Source organism: Sesamum indicum, linkage group LG3, assembly GCF_026168435.1.
Source record: "Sesamum indicum cultivar Baizhima isolate 11 linkage group LG3, ASM2616843v1, whole genome shotgun sequence".
Lineage (NCBI taxonomy): Eukaryota > Viridiplantae > Streptophyta > Magnoliopsida > Lamiales > Pedaliaceae > Sesamum > Sesamum indicum.
Genome location: NC_142659.1, coordinates 22,733,946 through 22,750,168, shown reverse-complemented (window position 1 = coordinate 22,750,168; position 16,223 = coordinate 22,733,946). Strand labels below are relative to the sequence as shown.

Below are 16,223 nucleotides of genomic sequence, written 5' to 3'. Positions count from 1 at the left end.
TCTGAACATTATACCTCGTGAAAAGTAAAATTGGAAAAGCAATGCGCTTTTAGAATATTTATTTATATTGTTGTAGGTCAGTCAGATGAGATGCATTGTTCCTTGGTCAAATTTACATGTTTCCCAACACTTTATCCCTAAAATCGCTGTTATCGAAAGACTTTGGAGTTCAAAAGTTGCTTTTTGTGCAACACATGTTTTCTTCCAAAATATTCCCTTTTTTATTATAATATATATATATATATATAAAACTTTGATTAACAAATAAAGTAGGACCTTAGTGCTAAAGGGTTTTTTTTTAAGTGCTAAAGGGCTGCAATACAATGGAAATGACATTTTGCAGCTGTCAAGAAGTGAGATAGGGGAGTTTAACAAATAAAGTAGGACCTTAGTGCTAAAGCGTGAGAAGCACTAATCCACAGCACATAAAACGAAATCGTTCTACATAGTTAGGAACAATTTTTGAAATTGTGGTTTTTATAAGTGACCGATCGAAAGACCATACCAGTGGGATTTGAATTCATAATTATATAATTATGGGGCTTTATTTAGGAGTGTTCACAGTTTAATAAATTGATTGAACCAAACGAAAACAAAAAATTCAGTAAGTGTCAAAATTAAACTGTAAAATTCGATGGATATGATTTTTACTCTTTTAAAAAATGCGACATTCGATTCATAGTGACAGTCTACTAAACTGTATTGAATATCGAAATATTATTTTTATTTATTAATCATCTTCGTACTACTTTTATTATTTTGCTGATTATTATTAAGAAGTATTATTTTTATTTTTATTAATGAAAAAATCAATTTTACCTAATATCTACTGAATGTCTTTGATACTTATAAAAATTGAACCGACTAATTTAGTTCAATGAATCCCTATTTTTATTTTATCCAATTAAATTAAGCTTGATTTGGCATTTGCAGAATTCAAAGTACAAACGATACACTGCTTTTAATTATGTAGGACAGTGGGAGAAGTAGATGAGAAAGGGTACGTTCAAATTCAAATTCAAAAAATAAATAAATAAATAAATAAACTCTTTCTTATTAAATTCTTCAACTGCTCATCGTATGAATAAGAGTAAATTACAATGATTTCTTTAAAGTATGTGACCCGACCCGATTCTAAAATGGGTCAATAATAAAGTATAAATACATGATAAATTTTAATTTCTCTTTTAAAATGTGTATTATTTTGATTATGTATCATAATTTTATGTTATTTTTGAAAGGATAATAGATTACTTTTGAAAATGTGCATTATTTATGTTAAATTAGAATAATTTCTATTAAGTTTAACTATTTTATGTTATTAAATATAAAATCTTAATTTCTCTTCTCAATTCAGTTTTGCTATTTGTGTTAGATTGTTTCTGATAATTTAGTGTACATGATTTTCTGTTAAATTTAAATATGTGTAATATTATTTTTTGTATTTGATCTTTATTAGTTTTTTTTTAAAATTTATTTTAATATGTTATATATCCCATTGAACTATTAATGTCAAAGAAAAATAGTGATTTTTTTTAAAGAAAAAAATTAGAAGATAGGTTGTTAAGTATATTAATGTTATTTTTAAAATATTCATAATTATTTATTACATAAACATGACGTCATTGGTTCTACTATGGTTGACTCAAAGATTGAACCAGTGACCCATAACTCACTCGATTTTTTGGTTCGATGTACCGTTTGGGCTTCAAAACATTGCTTATCGTATAAATAAGGGTTAATTACAACGACCTGTTTGAAGTTTGACATAGTTACGAATATCTCTTGTTGTTCCCTGATGTTTAATGAAGTTATGTAATCTTTCGATGAAGATATAAAATTATCAACTGTCTTTAATATTTCTTTTAAAATTAAAATTTTATAAAAAAAATCGGACGGGGTAGTTGGAAAATTTGAAAATTTATAAAAAAAAAAAAACTTGTCCACCTAATCCATAAAAAAAAAGAAAAATCTAAAAATAAATAAATTATAGTTCTTAGTCCATAAGGGCATTTTGGTCATTTCATCATAAAAAATAGATGGAAGCCTAGTGTAGATTAACTTATTCGACTAATTGTTAGACGGTCATTAAAATCAGGGAGTATTAATAATTTTCCAAATAACAAGGGAATATCCGTAATTTTTTAAACTTTAAGGAAGATCATTGTAATTTACCCTATAAACAAACTCCATTTTTAAACTCTAGTAATTTTTTTCTATAATTTCAATTTTTTTTTTGTGTGTGTGTGAAAAGATAAAAAATGAAAACAAAAAAAAGGGTCAAAATAATATGTAAATTATTTCTATCAAAGTAAACTCATTAAATATCTTATTCTAAGACAGATGATTCAGTCAAAAAAAATATTTTAAAAATTGATGGAATGCATATTTAAATTATTTTTGACAAATATATAATTTTTTCTTTGAGGAGCTTTGGGTAATTTTCTCTAAACTTTTTTTTAATTATTTTAAACGAGGGAAGGATGAAAGTTTATTTTATTTTTTAATATTTACACTCCATGATCTATTTATACAAATAGTCTATATCTTTTATGTAATTACAAAAATTATTCCTATAAGTTAAAATCAGGATAATTTGTGTGATATTATTGATGCTTTTGAGGTGCATATACAATTTTTTAAAAAATAAAAAATAATTAATATAAATAATATTAATATTTCTAATATTTGCATATATAATTTTTTGAGTAAATCATATTTTGTCATTCGAATTATGCTCGATTTTATATTTTGGCGTCTATTTTTTTTTTTTTTTTTTGTGTCAACTTATCTTCTTAACTTTGCGAAATTTACACGTTGCCATATACGACCTTTTTTTGTTGATTTTTCTATTTGAAAACATCATATACTATACATAGGCGAAAAATATCACATCACATAACCCTTAAATATCACATACGTACTGTATGTGATTTTTTTTTATAATAAACTCAGTAAAGAAACAGTTATAAATAACAAAATGCAAAATTTTGTAAAGTTGAAACAAAAAAAAATTTAGATGTCAAAGTATAAAATAATCGTCATATAATTAACTCATTATTTTTTAAAAAATATAAATAATTTATACAAATAAATTACAAATCAAAGAGTATAAATATAATCATCCCAATAACATGTATCACTGCTGGACCACTCCTCCGTCGTTTCATGGTGGCGTAACGTTAGAGACTTAGTGAGAGGGACTGAGGGCTTCGAACTGCCCTCTCGCACATTTTGAAGAAAGGAAGCAACCATAAAATCTCCCCCAAAACACACACACACACACACACACCGAAAAAGGGCATTGGGAAATTCCAACCTTCATATCAAATCAAACACCGTCCCTTACTTTTCCCTCCATTCTTTCTTCTTTTCCTCTACACAATTCCATCCTCCGCGCCTGCTGAGTGATAACTGCACTCGAATTCCGCATGTTCGTTTGCATTTTCACTTCTGGGCTTATTTTCTTTTCCACTTTTCTTGACGCAATACTCACGACCCTTCAACACCCTTTTGTGTTTACTGTTCATGCATTTTGAGTTGTTACCTAGGGGGTTCGACGGTAAAGAAACAATCTTGGTAATTTTTCTGTAGGAATGCTGCGGGTAACTGTTTGGCTGAATTTCTTAGTGCGGAGTCTAAAGGGAAGCGGCTGAGCCGGATCTGAAGTGGGGTATCAGTATTTTGGGATCTTGTTGGTGAAAGGAGGCAGAGATGGTGGCTGAGGCTTGGATTTTGAAAATGGGCAACCAGGTGAGTAGTAACTTTAGGCATGCTTTGTATCTTGATAGTTCGACAAAGTCATCAAATAAGGCCCAAGAGAGGCAAATTATTGGGATACTATCTTTTGAAGTTGCTAAAGTGATGTCCAAGATTGTGAATTTGCACAAATCTTTGACTGACCATGAGATACTTAAGCTGAAGAATGAGATTTTAAAGTCTGAGGGCATAAAAACCCTTGTGTCAGATGATGAAAAACTGCTCTTGGAGCTGGCCCTTGTGGAGAAACTTGATGATTTCAGTAGGATCGCGAGTGTTGTGTCTAGGTTAGGGAAGAAATGCACTATCCCAGCATTGCATGGGTTTGAACATGTCTTCGGAGATATTGTTTCCGGAGTGATTGATATTAAGGAATTGGGATTTTTGGTGAAGGATATGGAAAGTATGGTGAGGAGAATGGAGCGATATGTGAATACCACGGTGAATTTGTATAGAGAAATGGAGGTTCTGAATGAGCTGGAGGGAGCTACCAAGAAGTTTCAGCCGAATCAGCTTGAAGAGAGTAGGAAGGTTTTTGAGCAGAAGTTGACATTGCAGAAGCAACATGTGAGGCATTTGAAGGATGCTTCACTTTGGGACCAGACATATGATAAGGTTGTGGAGCTGTTGGCCAGGACGATGTGTACAGTTTATGCTCGAATAGATATTGTGTTTGGAGATGGCCATTCGAGTAATACTTCTAGTATGTTGGCCTCCAGATCACAGTATGGTTTTAATGGGAGTTTGCGGTCTGTGAAGCAAGACCCAGGGCGAAAATCAGGCCAATTAGATCTAGTTAACAAGGTACAGAATGACACAAGTTTCCGAAAGTCTCTGTCAGCCAAGAGTAATGGTTATGGCAACCATCCCCGACGAATTGTGGACGAGGGGCTGGAGAAGAAGAGCAATAGTTTTGGGTCCAAAGTGGGACTGCAGAAAAGTGAAGGAGGCTTGTTGGGTCTGGAAGATTTCAACTTTGTATGTGGTATTGGGCCAGGACGGCTGTTCATGGAATGTTTAAGTCAAAGTAGTTCCGTTTCAGAAGTGGAAGATGATGATCATGTTAGTTACGATGGTCAAAGCAGTCAAGTTTCAGGCTGTTTTGGTGTTGCAAGCAACACAAAAAGAGATAATCCCACACTTTCTGATATTCTTGTTCGCCCGATCAATGGGGATCCTTTATATGTAGAATCAAGGCAGTTCAAGAGCAGTTCAGTAAAGGACGCGACTCTCAGGCCCAAGAGTGGCTTGCTGGTATATGTGCCTCCTAATTCTGTTGGAGGCTCTGCACTAGCCTTGCACTATGCCAATGTTATCATTGTCATTGAGAAACTGCTTAAGTACCCGCATTTGGTTGGTGACGAAGCCAGACACGATTTGTATCAGATGCTCCCAACAAGCCTAAGAAAGACTTTGAAAACTAATTTAAAGTCTTACACAAAAGATTTGGCTATTTATGATGCACCTCTGGCCCATGATTGGAGGGAGAAACTCGACTCAATGCTTAAGTGGCTCAGCCCACTGGCACACAACATGATCAGGTGGCAAACAGAACGTAATTTTGAACAGCAGCAAATCGTCTCAAGGACAAACATTCTTCTGCTCCAGACGTTATATTTTGCTGATCGCAAAAAGACCGAGGAAGCCATCTCTGAGCTACTCGTTGGTTTAAATTATATATGCAGATATGAGCAACAACAGAATGCCTTATGGGACTGCGCAAATAGTTTCAATCTTGAAGACAGCATTGAATGGCAATTACGAGTTGGTGCCTCGTTTCATTCTTGACTTTATCATTAGCTTTTAAATTACACGATATTGGTGGTGAGCTTTTGTCGGAAACTTTATGCCGTAGTATGATTACATTAGATCATACTTCTAGATACTGTGAATATCAGAGCTTTGGTTGTTCGACGTGGTCTTGTGCAAACTAGCCTATTTGATTGTAAGTTATTGACAACCGCAACTCTTGGCTAAGAAAATTGTTCCGTAATGTCTTACACTATTGGTTAAGGTTGAGGTCCCATGAATAAGTTTGAAATAATAGATTTGACCGTACAAGTATTTGTCGAGTTTTGTTATAGATGTGAGTTTATTATAATTTATTTTTCAATTTATTGTAATACGAGTTTATTAATCAAATTAATTTATTGTTCAATATATTAATATTAATATAATTATATAATTATGGCTTCTTTAAAAAAAAAAAAAATTGTGCCATCTACAAGCTAAGGAGTACTAGAGACCAATCACATACGAGTCGCCTTATATTGTTTCAGTAAAAATCAAATTTAGTAGCCTGCTTGTAGCGCTGTAAATCATTTGAGTTTACCTACACATATTATTTTTCAAATTTATTTGAATTACTATTCAGCTTAAATTACATTTGAATTTGGCTGGATTATTGATTGAATCAAGTTTAAACGAGTTTTAACTTGATCAAATATGATTAGAGTGCAAATAATTTGTATAATTTATTATTTTTGAACTAATTGAATTGAGTTTGAAAGTTTATCGAACAAAAAAGTTTGTTCAAATTTAATTTATTAAGTTTAACAAATTGAATTCGAATAAATATCCATTAACTAATTTCAATCGAGTATCGAGTAATTTAATTTATTTTTTAGCTTTATTTGCAGATTGCATATTTTACTTTCGTTTAGAGTATATGGTGCATGAATAATTCATAGATAATTTTATTATCACAAGTCACATCCAATTCAGATTCTACTTAGGTATAATTTCACAATTATAAGAGTGGTTTAGTTCGAAAAAAATTATTTGGCCTGCAATAAATCAATTGAAGGTAAATATCGATTTTTATCATCATCAAGTTCAGTGAATTTTTACTAACGAGGGATACTTATTTGTTAGATGGAAGCAAACTTTACCTGTGCTAGACGTAATTTTTCAAATTATAAGAAATTTACATGTGATTATACTAAATCTCAAAAGAAGAAAGTATAATTATCCCTTTTTCTTTCTTTTCCTCGGGGTTCAGAAAAGAACAAGAAGAATTTACTCAATATTTAATTTATAAACAAAAAATATCGAAAATATTATTTAATTAATAGAATAGTTGATTTATTTAATTTTTTAAATTTTATATTAATTGATAAATTAGCTTCGTTTTCTTTCTTTCTTTCTTTCCTTTTTAATATTATTATAGTCATGACAATATCTTTTATTGATATTTATTTTAATATAGCTCTTTATTAAATATAGAGAAAAACGTGAAGGTGGAAAGAGAAATTATCGTCCGGTGGAAAGAGAAATTATCGTCCAGTCACGCTCAAAAGGTATGTGCCACATACATGATTAATGCTGCATCAATGGTGAATGATTATTACAATATAATGGATTATAAGAATACATATTCTAAATCATTTGGACCTTTACAATTCGAAGATTATTGAGATGTACCGGGATTTGAGTTGGTCCACGATACTACTATTCGCATCACTTTGCGTCCTGGTCGAAATCAAACAACACGTATTCACAACGAGATGGACTGGGTGCAAACCCATGAAAGACAACAAGCCCAACAAAGAAATTTTTCAACACAATCAGATGTGCCGGAACCGAGTTGTCAAAAATAATTGTACATTGCATCGTATTTTTTTTATAATTGTACAAAAAATATACACTATTACATTTGTATACTTAATTGTAATTTTTTAAATTAATAAAATTTTAATTTTATAATTTTTTGAATTTTAATATGTTGTTACAAAATTAATTATATATAATTAAATTATACAAAATTAGTTAAACGAAATTAAAAAAAAAAAAGAAATGGTTGGAGTCGTGATTTGTATCACCACTTGCATTTTTTTTTAAAAAAAATTATTTTTTAAGTCTAGTCGCGATTTAAAACACGACTATAGATATTATTATTAGTGTATTAAAAATAATTATAATAATATAATTTTTTTTATTAATAGAAAATAAATAACTCCATACTACGTTTAGTTGGATAGTTTGAATGATTTATTTTATTATATATAATACCAACAAAATCAAAACGGAAGGGTGCAATGGTCCCGAAGTACAACTTTCCAATTTACAGTTCTGGAAAGTACGACACCATGCGGAGCGCGGATTGTCGGATTCTCTACCCTCAGATTGTTTGAATTAAAAACTTATTAGATCTGCAGTTCTCGCTTAATTTTCCGTATCTCGCTTTTGCGCTGCTCGGTTGGCTTTGTTAGACCCATTTATCATGAGTTACCGGAGGTTAGTATGAATTTGTATTTATATGATTTTCTTTGTGCATTTCGAATTATTTCTTCGATTTTGGGGTTAAATGATGCTGGTTTTGGCATTTCATTGACTGCCATCTTGGGTGTGATTTATACTTTTGTTTGTGGATTTGAGTCTTGGTTGTAATCGGTGGCATTGATTTATGTGGAAAAATTTGGAAAAATGGAGAAAGAGAATGCCGTATATGGAATTAATGTATTTACAGTTCTCTCGCGTGATAGGATGTGGATTCTGGAATGATGGTTGTTTGGATTTCCCAAGAAAGGATGGGACTTTGGTATAACAAACAGGAATTTTTTGGTGGTCTGGAAAGTACATTTGCTTCTAGAATACATTCGTTTTTGAGATGGGCAAAAAGTTCTGATCTGGGGTTGGGTAAGGAGCTGTTTGAAACTTTTGTGTGTGCTGTCTTTCGTGGCTCAAATCACTTGCTATGGTTCTGTTTTTCCTGAGAAATGGAGAGGAGATGAGTTGGTTTAGTCGATAGATGATGGAACACCTGCATAGATCTAAATCATATTACAGTTGTTATTTTCTGGCTACCTTCTCTTGGAGGCCTGCTATTCCAGGATTGATAGCATAGTTGTATGATTTTTTCTTTTTAGCTAAAAGTACAAAGTGATACTACCTGTCTGAGCTTTTCCTTATCAGCATTTGGTAGATAGAGGAAGCATAGAAATAATTATGTGGATAACTGAAGGTTCAGTTTGTTCAGCAAGAAATGACATCGAAAAAATTTAGTTGCTTATTATTGTATTTTTGTGTTTGATACAAATGATTAAAGAAATGCAACCAATGCACTGGACTGCGGGTCTTGCAAAATGAGCGATGATGTGAACTCCATTGGTTAAGTTTATTCATGCTTTTTTATGATATATTTTCTAAATCTAGTAGATAATGGGAGAAACACAGAATAAGGCATATAAGATAGTGCCAGTGAGAATACAGGGTAAATATTTTGACCATTAATGGAAATCTCCAGTTGATATCTGTCATTTTCATAAAATAATTTGAAGATGGTATTGATGGTTGGTGTCTCATTTACTTGTTTCATCTTCCATTCTCTGGTACTAATTTGTGACAACAATTTTTCCAAATGGTGGAATTTGCTTGCAATGGAGTTGTGGAACTTTCTCGTACAAGCCCTTTAAAAATGTGGAAAAGATGCATATATTTATCGTGCTCACAGGACCACATATTTTTCATCCTTACATTTTTCTCATTATTTAAACTAATATATATATATATATATATATTGTATGTTTAGCGCGCTTAAATTCTCATGAAACTCTCTGCAAACAGGGATCATCGAGCCTCAAGGGCTGCACTTTTTGATAATATGGATAGCCTTGAAGAGGGTGGTCTTAGGTCCTCGTCTTCTTATTCAAGTGGTATTGATGATCATGACAATGAGAAAACTATGGACAGTTTGCATGATAGAGTCAGCTTTTTGAAAAGAGTATGTATTACCCACCACACCACACCATACCACACACGCTTGCCAATCTTTTTCCATTTGCATTGTTTAACTTGTATGAAAATCTGGCATCTCTTCTTTCTTCTTGCAAAATCAGTTCATCATCTTCACCAGTATTAGTATGATTGTTATTCTTGTTGTAGTTCTTGTTTCTTTTTTTTGTTGCTTTTGATGTATCATTATTTACTTTCCTTGTTAGATGCAACTTTTAATTCCAATACAACTGAATAAGACACATTTGGACCTTGAGATTTTGATGAGGGATCCAAATTTTGTAACTCATGCTGCATAGCCTTTTGTTTAGGATCCTGCAGCATATCTTCTTTAACTCTGACATTATAATTGGAGACATCTGTGTAAGGATGACAAGCACATGGCATGTAAAATTCCCACTAGCAGCAAATCTACTGCAGTAAGGTGTGACATGTTACGATTAGGTGCAGTGGAGTCGTGTGGGATTCTTAATCAAGCTAAGAAAAATGGTGGCCGGTGATTCCAACTGTTGGCGGCATGAGGGATGGAAGACGGGCTTGAAGAGTTTTTGGAATGAACTTAGAAATGATGAGAACAATGTGTAAGAAAATCATACAGTATAGTGATATATCATGTATCCAAACAACAACAATTTGGCTAGAATTCTAAGCAAAGAGCAAAGTGAGCAGTTAACAAAACTTGTATAGATAACCTTGAAATTACCAATAAAAATATCCTTTTATTGCATAAGAAATAAAGTTATAAAAGTTGTAGGGATAATTACACTGCCATTCCCTAAAGTTTGATGTAATTACAAGCAAACTCCATTTGATTTGGGAGATTGCATTTAGTACCCTTAATGTTGCTTTCATCCAACAAATAGATCAATTCGTTAGTCAAGATTCTTGGAATTTGCTAGTATCAACAAAATACTTGAATGACTTATTACTAACTTATTGCAAGAGAAATAAATTTTTTTTGACCAAACTACCCTTACATCTTCACACGCTAATACCAATGAGGAAGTACATTTTTACTCTTATAAAGGTGAGTACTTTAGTCAGAATAGATTTATTTGACCCACAGTAAGTCAGTAATAAGTCAATCATGGACATTTAAATTTTTGTTGGTATTTGCAAATTCAATTAATTTTGAGCAACGAATGGATTCATTTGTTGGATGGAAATAAATATCAGGAATACTAGATGTAATATCTCAAACCTCAGGGGGTCTATGTGTAATTACACTACACCTCAAATCTCAAAGGAGGATGTTGTAATTATCCTAAGTTAACTCTGATTCCGTATAGTGGTAGTTATTATCATCTGCTACATTAGGTTTCTTTAGCTAATAAACTTTACGCTGAACAAGAACATTTTAACTAAAATTGCAGCATAACTGAATAGGGCATTAGGGCCAATGTGAAGATTGGGTAATGTATCCAGCTTGTTTTTGATTGGGTGAAGTGGTACAACAGGGTATGTTAAGATGTTTGATTTAGCTATGACAAAGCCTGTAAGAATTTGAAAGGATGAACTGACAGGATTCGAGATATGATGCTGGCTGTAATTACTTTTCTTGTTGTGTATAAGACAGAACACCAAATATTTCCACATGCGGTACATGCTTAAAGGGCTTGAAAATATTTCATGGACTCTGTAAACCAAATAAATGGTGCTTTGGAAATCTTGGGAGGGTATAATCCCCTGCGTAAAGTTCGCCTCAGTCCATAACTTTGTTTGATTTGTATACTATCTGAAGGCGTTCTCTTCTCTTGTTAAAAAGTAAGAGTTACAGCAGCTACACATAATTCAAAGGTTTCATGCGATGAACTACATGAAGGTTATCTCAACAAGTACTTTACTGCAGTAGGCAATATTACACTCAAGTTCATACTCATTATTTAGCTTTTAGTATCGACAGAGTAAGGAGATGTTATATTTAATATCCTTAGCCATAGTTTTAGCTGGTAATATCACCTTGGAAATGTGTAATACTTTCATGTTTATATATCTTTACTGCTAGTCTGCTACTTGTGACAGTTGACAGGGGACATACATGAAGAGGTGGAGAGTCACAACCGTATGCTAGACCGAATGGTATGTTAATCTATGGATGGTATGTTGGTTCTTGGTTGCAGCAAGAAACACTATAAACTGATTTTTATCTGCCAAAATTTTGCTAATGTTATTGGTTGACTTTTACAAGTAGGGCAATGAGATGGATGCATCAAGGGGAATTATGTCGGGAACAATTGATCGTTTTAAAATGGTGAATTGGATAAATGCTTTTAAGTTATTGTTGTTCTAATTATTTTCTTTTTCATGTATTTTCCTGACTGATTTGATGATATTTTTAGGTGTTTGAAAAGAAATCAAGTAGGAGAATCTGCAAACTTGCAGCATATTTTGTGCTTGCTTTCTTTCTGCTGTACTATGTCATTAGGTGAGCATCTGTTTCTTGCATCTACCATTTCTTTCACCTTCAACACAGCTTCATCTATTGCTTTTACCTTAGGGACATACACTCATATTATATATTTGTTAAATTATATAAAATATAAAAATGGATCCAACATTTTCTATATTAAAATGAGACTGATGGTCATTTTTTTCTTATTCTGAGGTAATTTTACTCTAAGTAGCAATATTGACCACCACTCAAATGAATTTAGAGAGTATAGATTATGTCTTTCCACCCAATGCCTTGACAAAGCATTTATTGATCTTAAGATGAAACCCCTTCTTAGGAGTTTTGCCACTTGCCTCTCATCTCACCAATCCCCTTAATCAAAACACATGCTGCTTGACACGGATTAGTCTTTCATTTTGCAGGATTCTCTTGTATTTCATGTATGGTTAAAAGTAGGATTACATGATATATTGTGGAGATGCAATGGTCACAGTTTTAGACATGTTGTCAAGCATTATTTTTGTGATTGAACCCTGAAGAGAAGTCCGGAGCCACCATGTTTGTGTTCTGGCTGCAGTATGACTATACCGAGCTCCACCGGTCAAACGGGATATTAAGGGCACTGCCATACTATATTGTAAATCAAAGGACTTTTCTTAACATTCTTGATGTTTCACATACACTCTTTACAGTTAGAACATTATTCTTACATCAACATAAGTAGAAATATATGAAGTGTACTTGGCATGCTCGTCGGTCCTTTGTATCATGTGCTTTGTACAAATACGCCATCTTTTGTTAGTGTGAGAAAAGAACTTCCCGTATTTTTCCATGTCGATATAGCTGCTGTTACGTTGCACCTTTCTTGAGTTGCATCCGTTGCCGATTATAAAACAATACTCAGTCCGTTTCCATCGGATCGAGGGGATGAATAGTAGAACACAAGGTTAATTACTCAATCCTCCCTTTTTACTGTTAGCAATTCTTCTTTTCAGTTAAATATATTTCTTTTTTCGTGTAAGAGCCACGAATTATTATTAATTGAAATAAATTGGTTATAAATGATAATTCATGTCGATGTCAATATCTAATAAATACTATTACAAAATTCATATAATGTACAATACATTTATTATTACAATAATCATATTCTATTCAATAACACCTAATAGTACAGTAGATAACAACTTCTACTGTGCAGTAGATCAATTTCTGCTATACAACAGACGACATTCCACTCACTTGGCAGAGTTCGAACCCATTTCTCAAAGATCATTGAGCCTCAACATCGCTTGCTAAGTTAGGCCTCATTGCCTTCTTTTTAGTTCAATATTACAGATAGATTTCTTTGATCATTGGAATTTGATGAAAAATAACTTCATTTTCGCTGACGTACAACAGTTACAAAACAAAACTAGAATGTGAAATGTGTGGTTCATAGCGTTCTTTTTAGGCTAAACTAGTTGTTGGCAAGCTGCTCCTGTGTGCATCTAATAAACTAAATACAATGGCATGCATTACTTGTGCATACTTTTAAGTAATGCTTTTATTATATTGAAGCTCATAATCATTTTTTTTATACTAAAATTTGTCAACACACAAAATTATTTGGTAGTTTTTTAATGCATTAATTATTAATACATATTTCATTCAAATTAAATTAAAAATTGACACTTTATATGATATATGTTATATTGATAACGATGATTATATATATGCAAAAAAAAAAAAGTATTATGCTATTTTAATTAGCAATAAATTTAAATAAAATGGGGATTAAATTTAATTTTTGAGTCCTTGTAATTGCATGGAATTAATTTTCTAAAGTAACTTGATTGAGTAGTTAATTTAACATTAGTTGGAAAATTGAAGGGTATTCTTTTTGTACTATAATAATTTGGTGTAGTGGTATTATAATAAATCTAAAGGGGTTTTGGCTAAATAGAGTAGGTAAAATTGAATTAACTTGAAGGGGTATTTTAGTGAAAAATAATTTTTGGTGTAAGTGGTATGAAAAACCACCCTTTTGTGTAAGTGGTATGTATAAGTCCCATTCTCTTGATGCTTTGGTCACAATTTTAGATTATTACAATAATTATATCCTGTTCAATAATACCTACTATTACAGTAAACTCATTCACGTCAAAATCAATATCTAACAAAAATTATTACAATAATCATATCTTGCTCAATAACACCTACTGTTATAGTAACATCTCACGCACCTAACAGGGTTCGAACCCATGTCCTCTAAAATCACCCGGCTCATCTTCACCAACTAAATTAGGCCTTATTGGCTTCTTTTCAGTTCAACATTACAAATACATTGTTATAATAAAAGTATATCATGAGACTAAAAGTACACCTTCTAAAAAAATTGGGGTAATTATTTAAAAAATAAAAAAAATTATTAAGAATTGCAGTGAAGCTAAGATTCTTAAGGTTTTGAGTGGCACCATGTTTTAAAAATGCGGTGCCATAATTTTTCTTTAAAAAAAATAAATTTAATATGTCATTGCGGTGACAACTTTTATTAAAAAAAATAATAATTTCATCAGCCACCGTGGTCAGTGACCGTGGTGGCTACTTTTTTTCAAAAAAAAAAAAAAAAAAAAATAATCAGTTACCATGGCTAAGAGCAACGGTCACTGATTTTATTTAAAAAAATATATAATTGAATTCATAGTGATCGCGGTGATTGAAAAGTTTTTAATTACTGTTGATTGTCACCGCGATAACGCAGCGCGGTGACAGTCAACTTTTCAGCTTTTCAGTGCATTATTGTCTGGACACCGCGATTTCTTATCGCGGTTTTTTTAGCTATATAAATCAGACTCCATTCTCACATTCAGACACACTAAAAATTGAACTCTGAGATATTCATAGACATTATACACTCTTCATATCAGCTTTCGAGAAATCGCTTACACACTCAAAATCAGCCTGCCGAAAATTCATACACCGCTATCTCTTGCATTCTTCTCAAATTTCTTCACTTTTTATTTGAAAATTTACGATTGAAAAGGTGTATAGTAAGTTATTTATTAAAGTTTTGTGTTATTTGTTCCTTTTGAAAATCTTATTATATTATTAAAAAAATTTATATTGATATATATTTTATTTTGTTTTGAAGATATGCCGGAGCAAAACACCATTGATATTGTTATATATTTTGGAGATCGACAAATTAATTCAAATAGTTCTGTAAGTTATGATCGTCCTCCACTCGGATTTATGCAAATTTCTCGTAGTACTACATTTGCTGAGTTAGAATTAATTTTGTATGAAAAAATTGGATTGGATACGAATAAATTTAAGTTGCATATATTTTTTATATACATAACATTTAATTTTGGACAAAGGAGTGAGATGTTTTTGGCAGTGGTGAATGGATATGTGTCTATTTTGATATTTTATCGAAGCCAAGAAAGTTTTGCAAAATACTGTACCAGATGACTCAGGTCAGGTGTTGGTGATTGGGGAACGTATTTGTCTATGATAATGCAAGACTTGCCAAGCTTGCAAGTAGTAAGTCAAGAAATGGTGCGATTTTTGGTATTAATGAAGATTACGAAGGTTCATCATTGTATGCAGGCCCATCATCATATGCAGGTCCATCAAGGTATGCAGGCCCATCATCGTATGGAGGTACAACTGCATATGCAAGCTCATTGGATTATACATGTCCATTTTGGATTATGCGGGTTGAGTTTGAAGCCGATTTTGCAGGTTGCTTTGACCATCTTTTTTTATTGAATTCCGTGAAGAACCGCTATATCATATAGCGGTTCTTCAATTGTTTATTTATTTTTATATATAAAATTATGTAGTGAATGCGGTGACAAGGTTAAATTCGTTTTAATTTTATAAAATCAGTCACCGCGATTTTTAATCGCGGTGACTGACTAAAACCCTTTATTTTTTTTTTAAGAAAAATTGTGGCACCGTGTCAGTGCCACTCAAAATTTTAAAGGTTTTAAATTCATCGCATTTCTTTAATTTTTTTAATATTTTTTTAATAATTTCTCCTAAAAAATTACAAAATCCAAAATAAAAATCTCATAACTAATAAAATAAAGTGAAAAAATTCCAAATTATAGGACAAAATTTTATTATTTCCCCTAAAAATTCTGTCCACGTAGCATCATGAGTTCAATAAATACGTGATGTAGGTCGCGCGAAATCTGGATCAGATCGCGAGGTCAGATCGCAATGTTCGAGTCACTGAATCCTTCTTTCGAATTACCTGAAGTGGATCCTGAGAACAAAGCAAACGTGAGACTAGCCGAGTAGCTCTCGGCGATGGCCCTCCGATGCTTAAGTTAGAAAAATGGGGTCG

The 16,223-nt window shown here is 32.2% G+C and overlaps 2 protein-coding genes across 3 annotated transcripts; both read left to right on the top strand.

Annotated features, from left to right (window-relative positions):
• The first annotated feature begins 3,154 nt into the window (after nucleotides 1-3,154).
• On the top strand, nucleotides 3,155-5,842 carry LOC105158442 (uncharacterized). The gene has a single exon (XM_011075209.3). It carries the CDS (start codon nucleotides 3,715-3,717, stop codon nucleotides 5,545-5,547), a length of 1,833 nt encoding a protein of 610 aa, XP_011073511.2. The 5' UTR covers nucleotides 3,155-3,714; the 3' UTR covers nucleotides 5,548-5,842.
• A 1,933-nt stretch (nucleotides 5,843-7,775) lies between these two features.
• ATBET12 (Target SNARE coiled-coil domain protein) lies at nucleotides 7,776-12,708 on the top strand. Of its 2 annotated transcripts, XM_011075207.3 has the most exons (6): nucleotides 7,776-7,995; nucleotides 9,325-9,481; nucleotides 11,515-11,571; nucleotides 11,684-11,743; nucleotides 11,832-11,917; nucleotides 12,307-12,708. In XM_011075207.3, exons 1-6 carry the CDS (start codon nucleotides 7,982-7,984, stop codon nucleotides 12,332-12,334), a joined length of 402 nt encoding a protein of 133 aa, XP_011073509.1. In that variant the 5' UTR covers nucleotides 7,776-7,981; the 3' UTR covers nucleotides 12,335-12,708. The 2 variants fall into 2 exon arrangements, with proteins under 2 accessions (XP_011073509.1, XP_088735415.1); XM_088879289.1 differs by lacking the exon at nucleotides 7,776-7,995 and having other exon boundaries at nucleotides 9,290-9,481.
• Nucleotides 12,709-16,223: the final 3,515 nt, after the last annotated feature.

What these genes read in the sequence shown, in the direction of transcription:
- LOC105158442 (XM_011075209.3), top strand. Translation starts at nt 3,715, where the DNA reads ATGGTGGCTGAGGCTTGGATTTTGAAAATGGGCAACCAGGTGAGTAGT.
- ATBET12 (XM_088879289.1), top strand. Translation starts at nt 9,305, where the DNA reads ATGAAACTCTCTGCAAACAGGGATCATCGAGCCTCAAGGGCTGCACTT. An exon ending in GAGTCAGCTTTTTGAAAAGA is followed by an intron (nt 9,482 to 11,514) that starts GTATGTATTACC and finishes TACTTGTGACAG; the next exon opens with TTGACAGGGGACATACATGA. An exon ending in ACCGTATGCTAGACCGAATG is followed by an intron (nt 11,572 to 11,683) that starts GTATGTTAATCT and finishes TTTTACAAGTAG; the next exon opens with GGCAATGAGATGGATGCATC.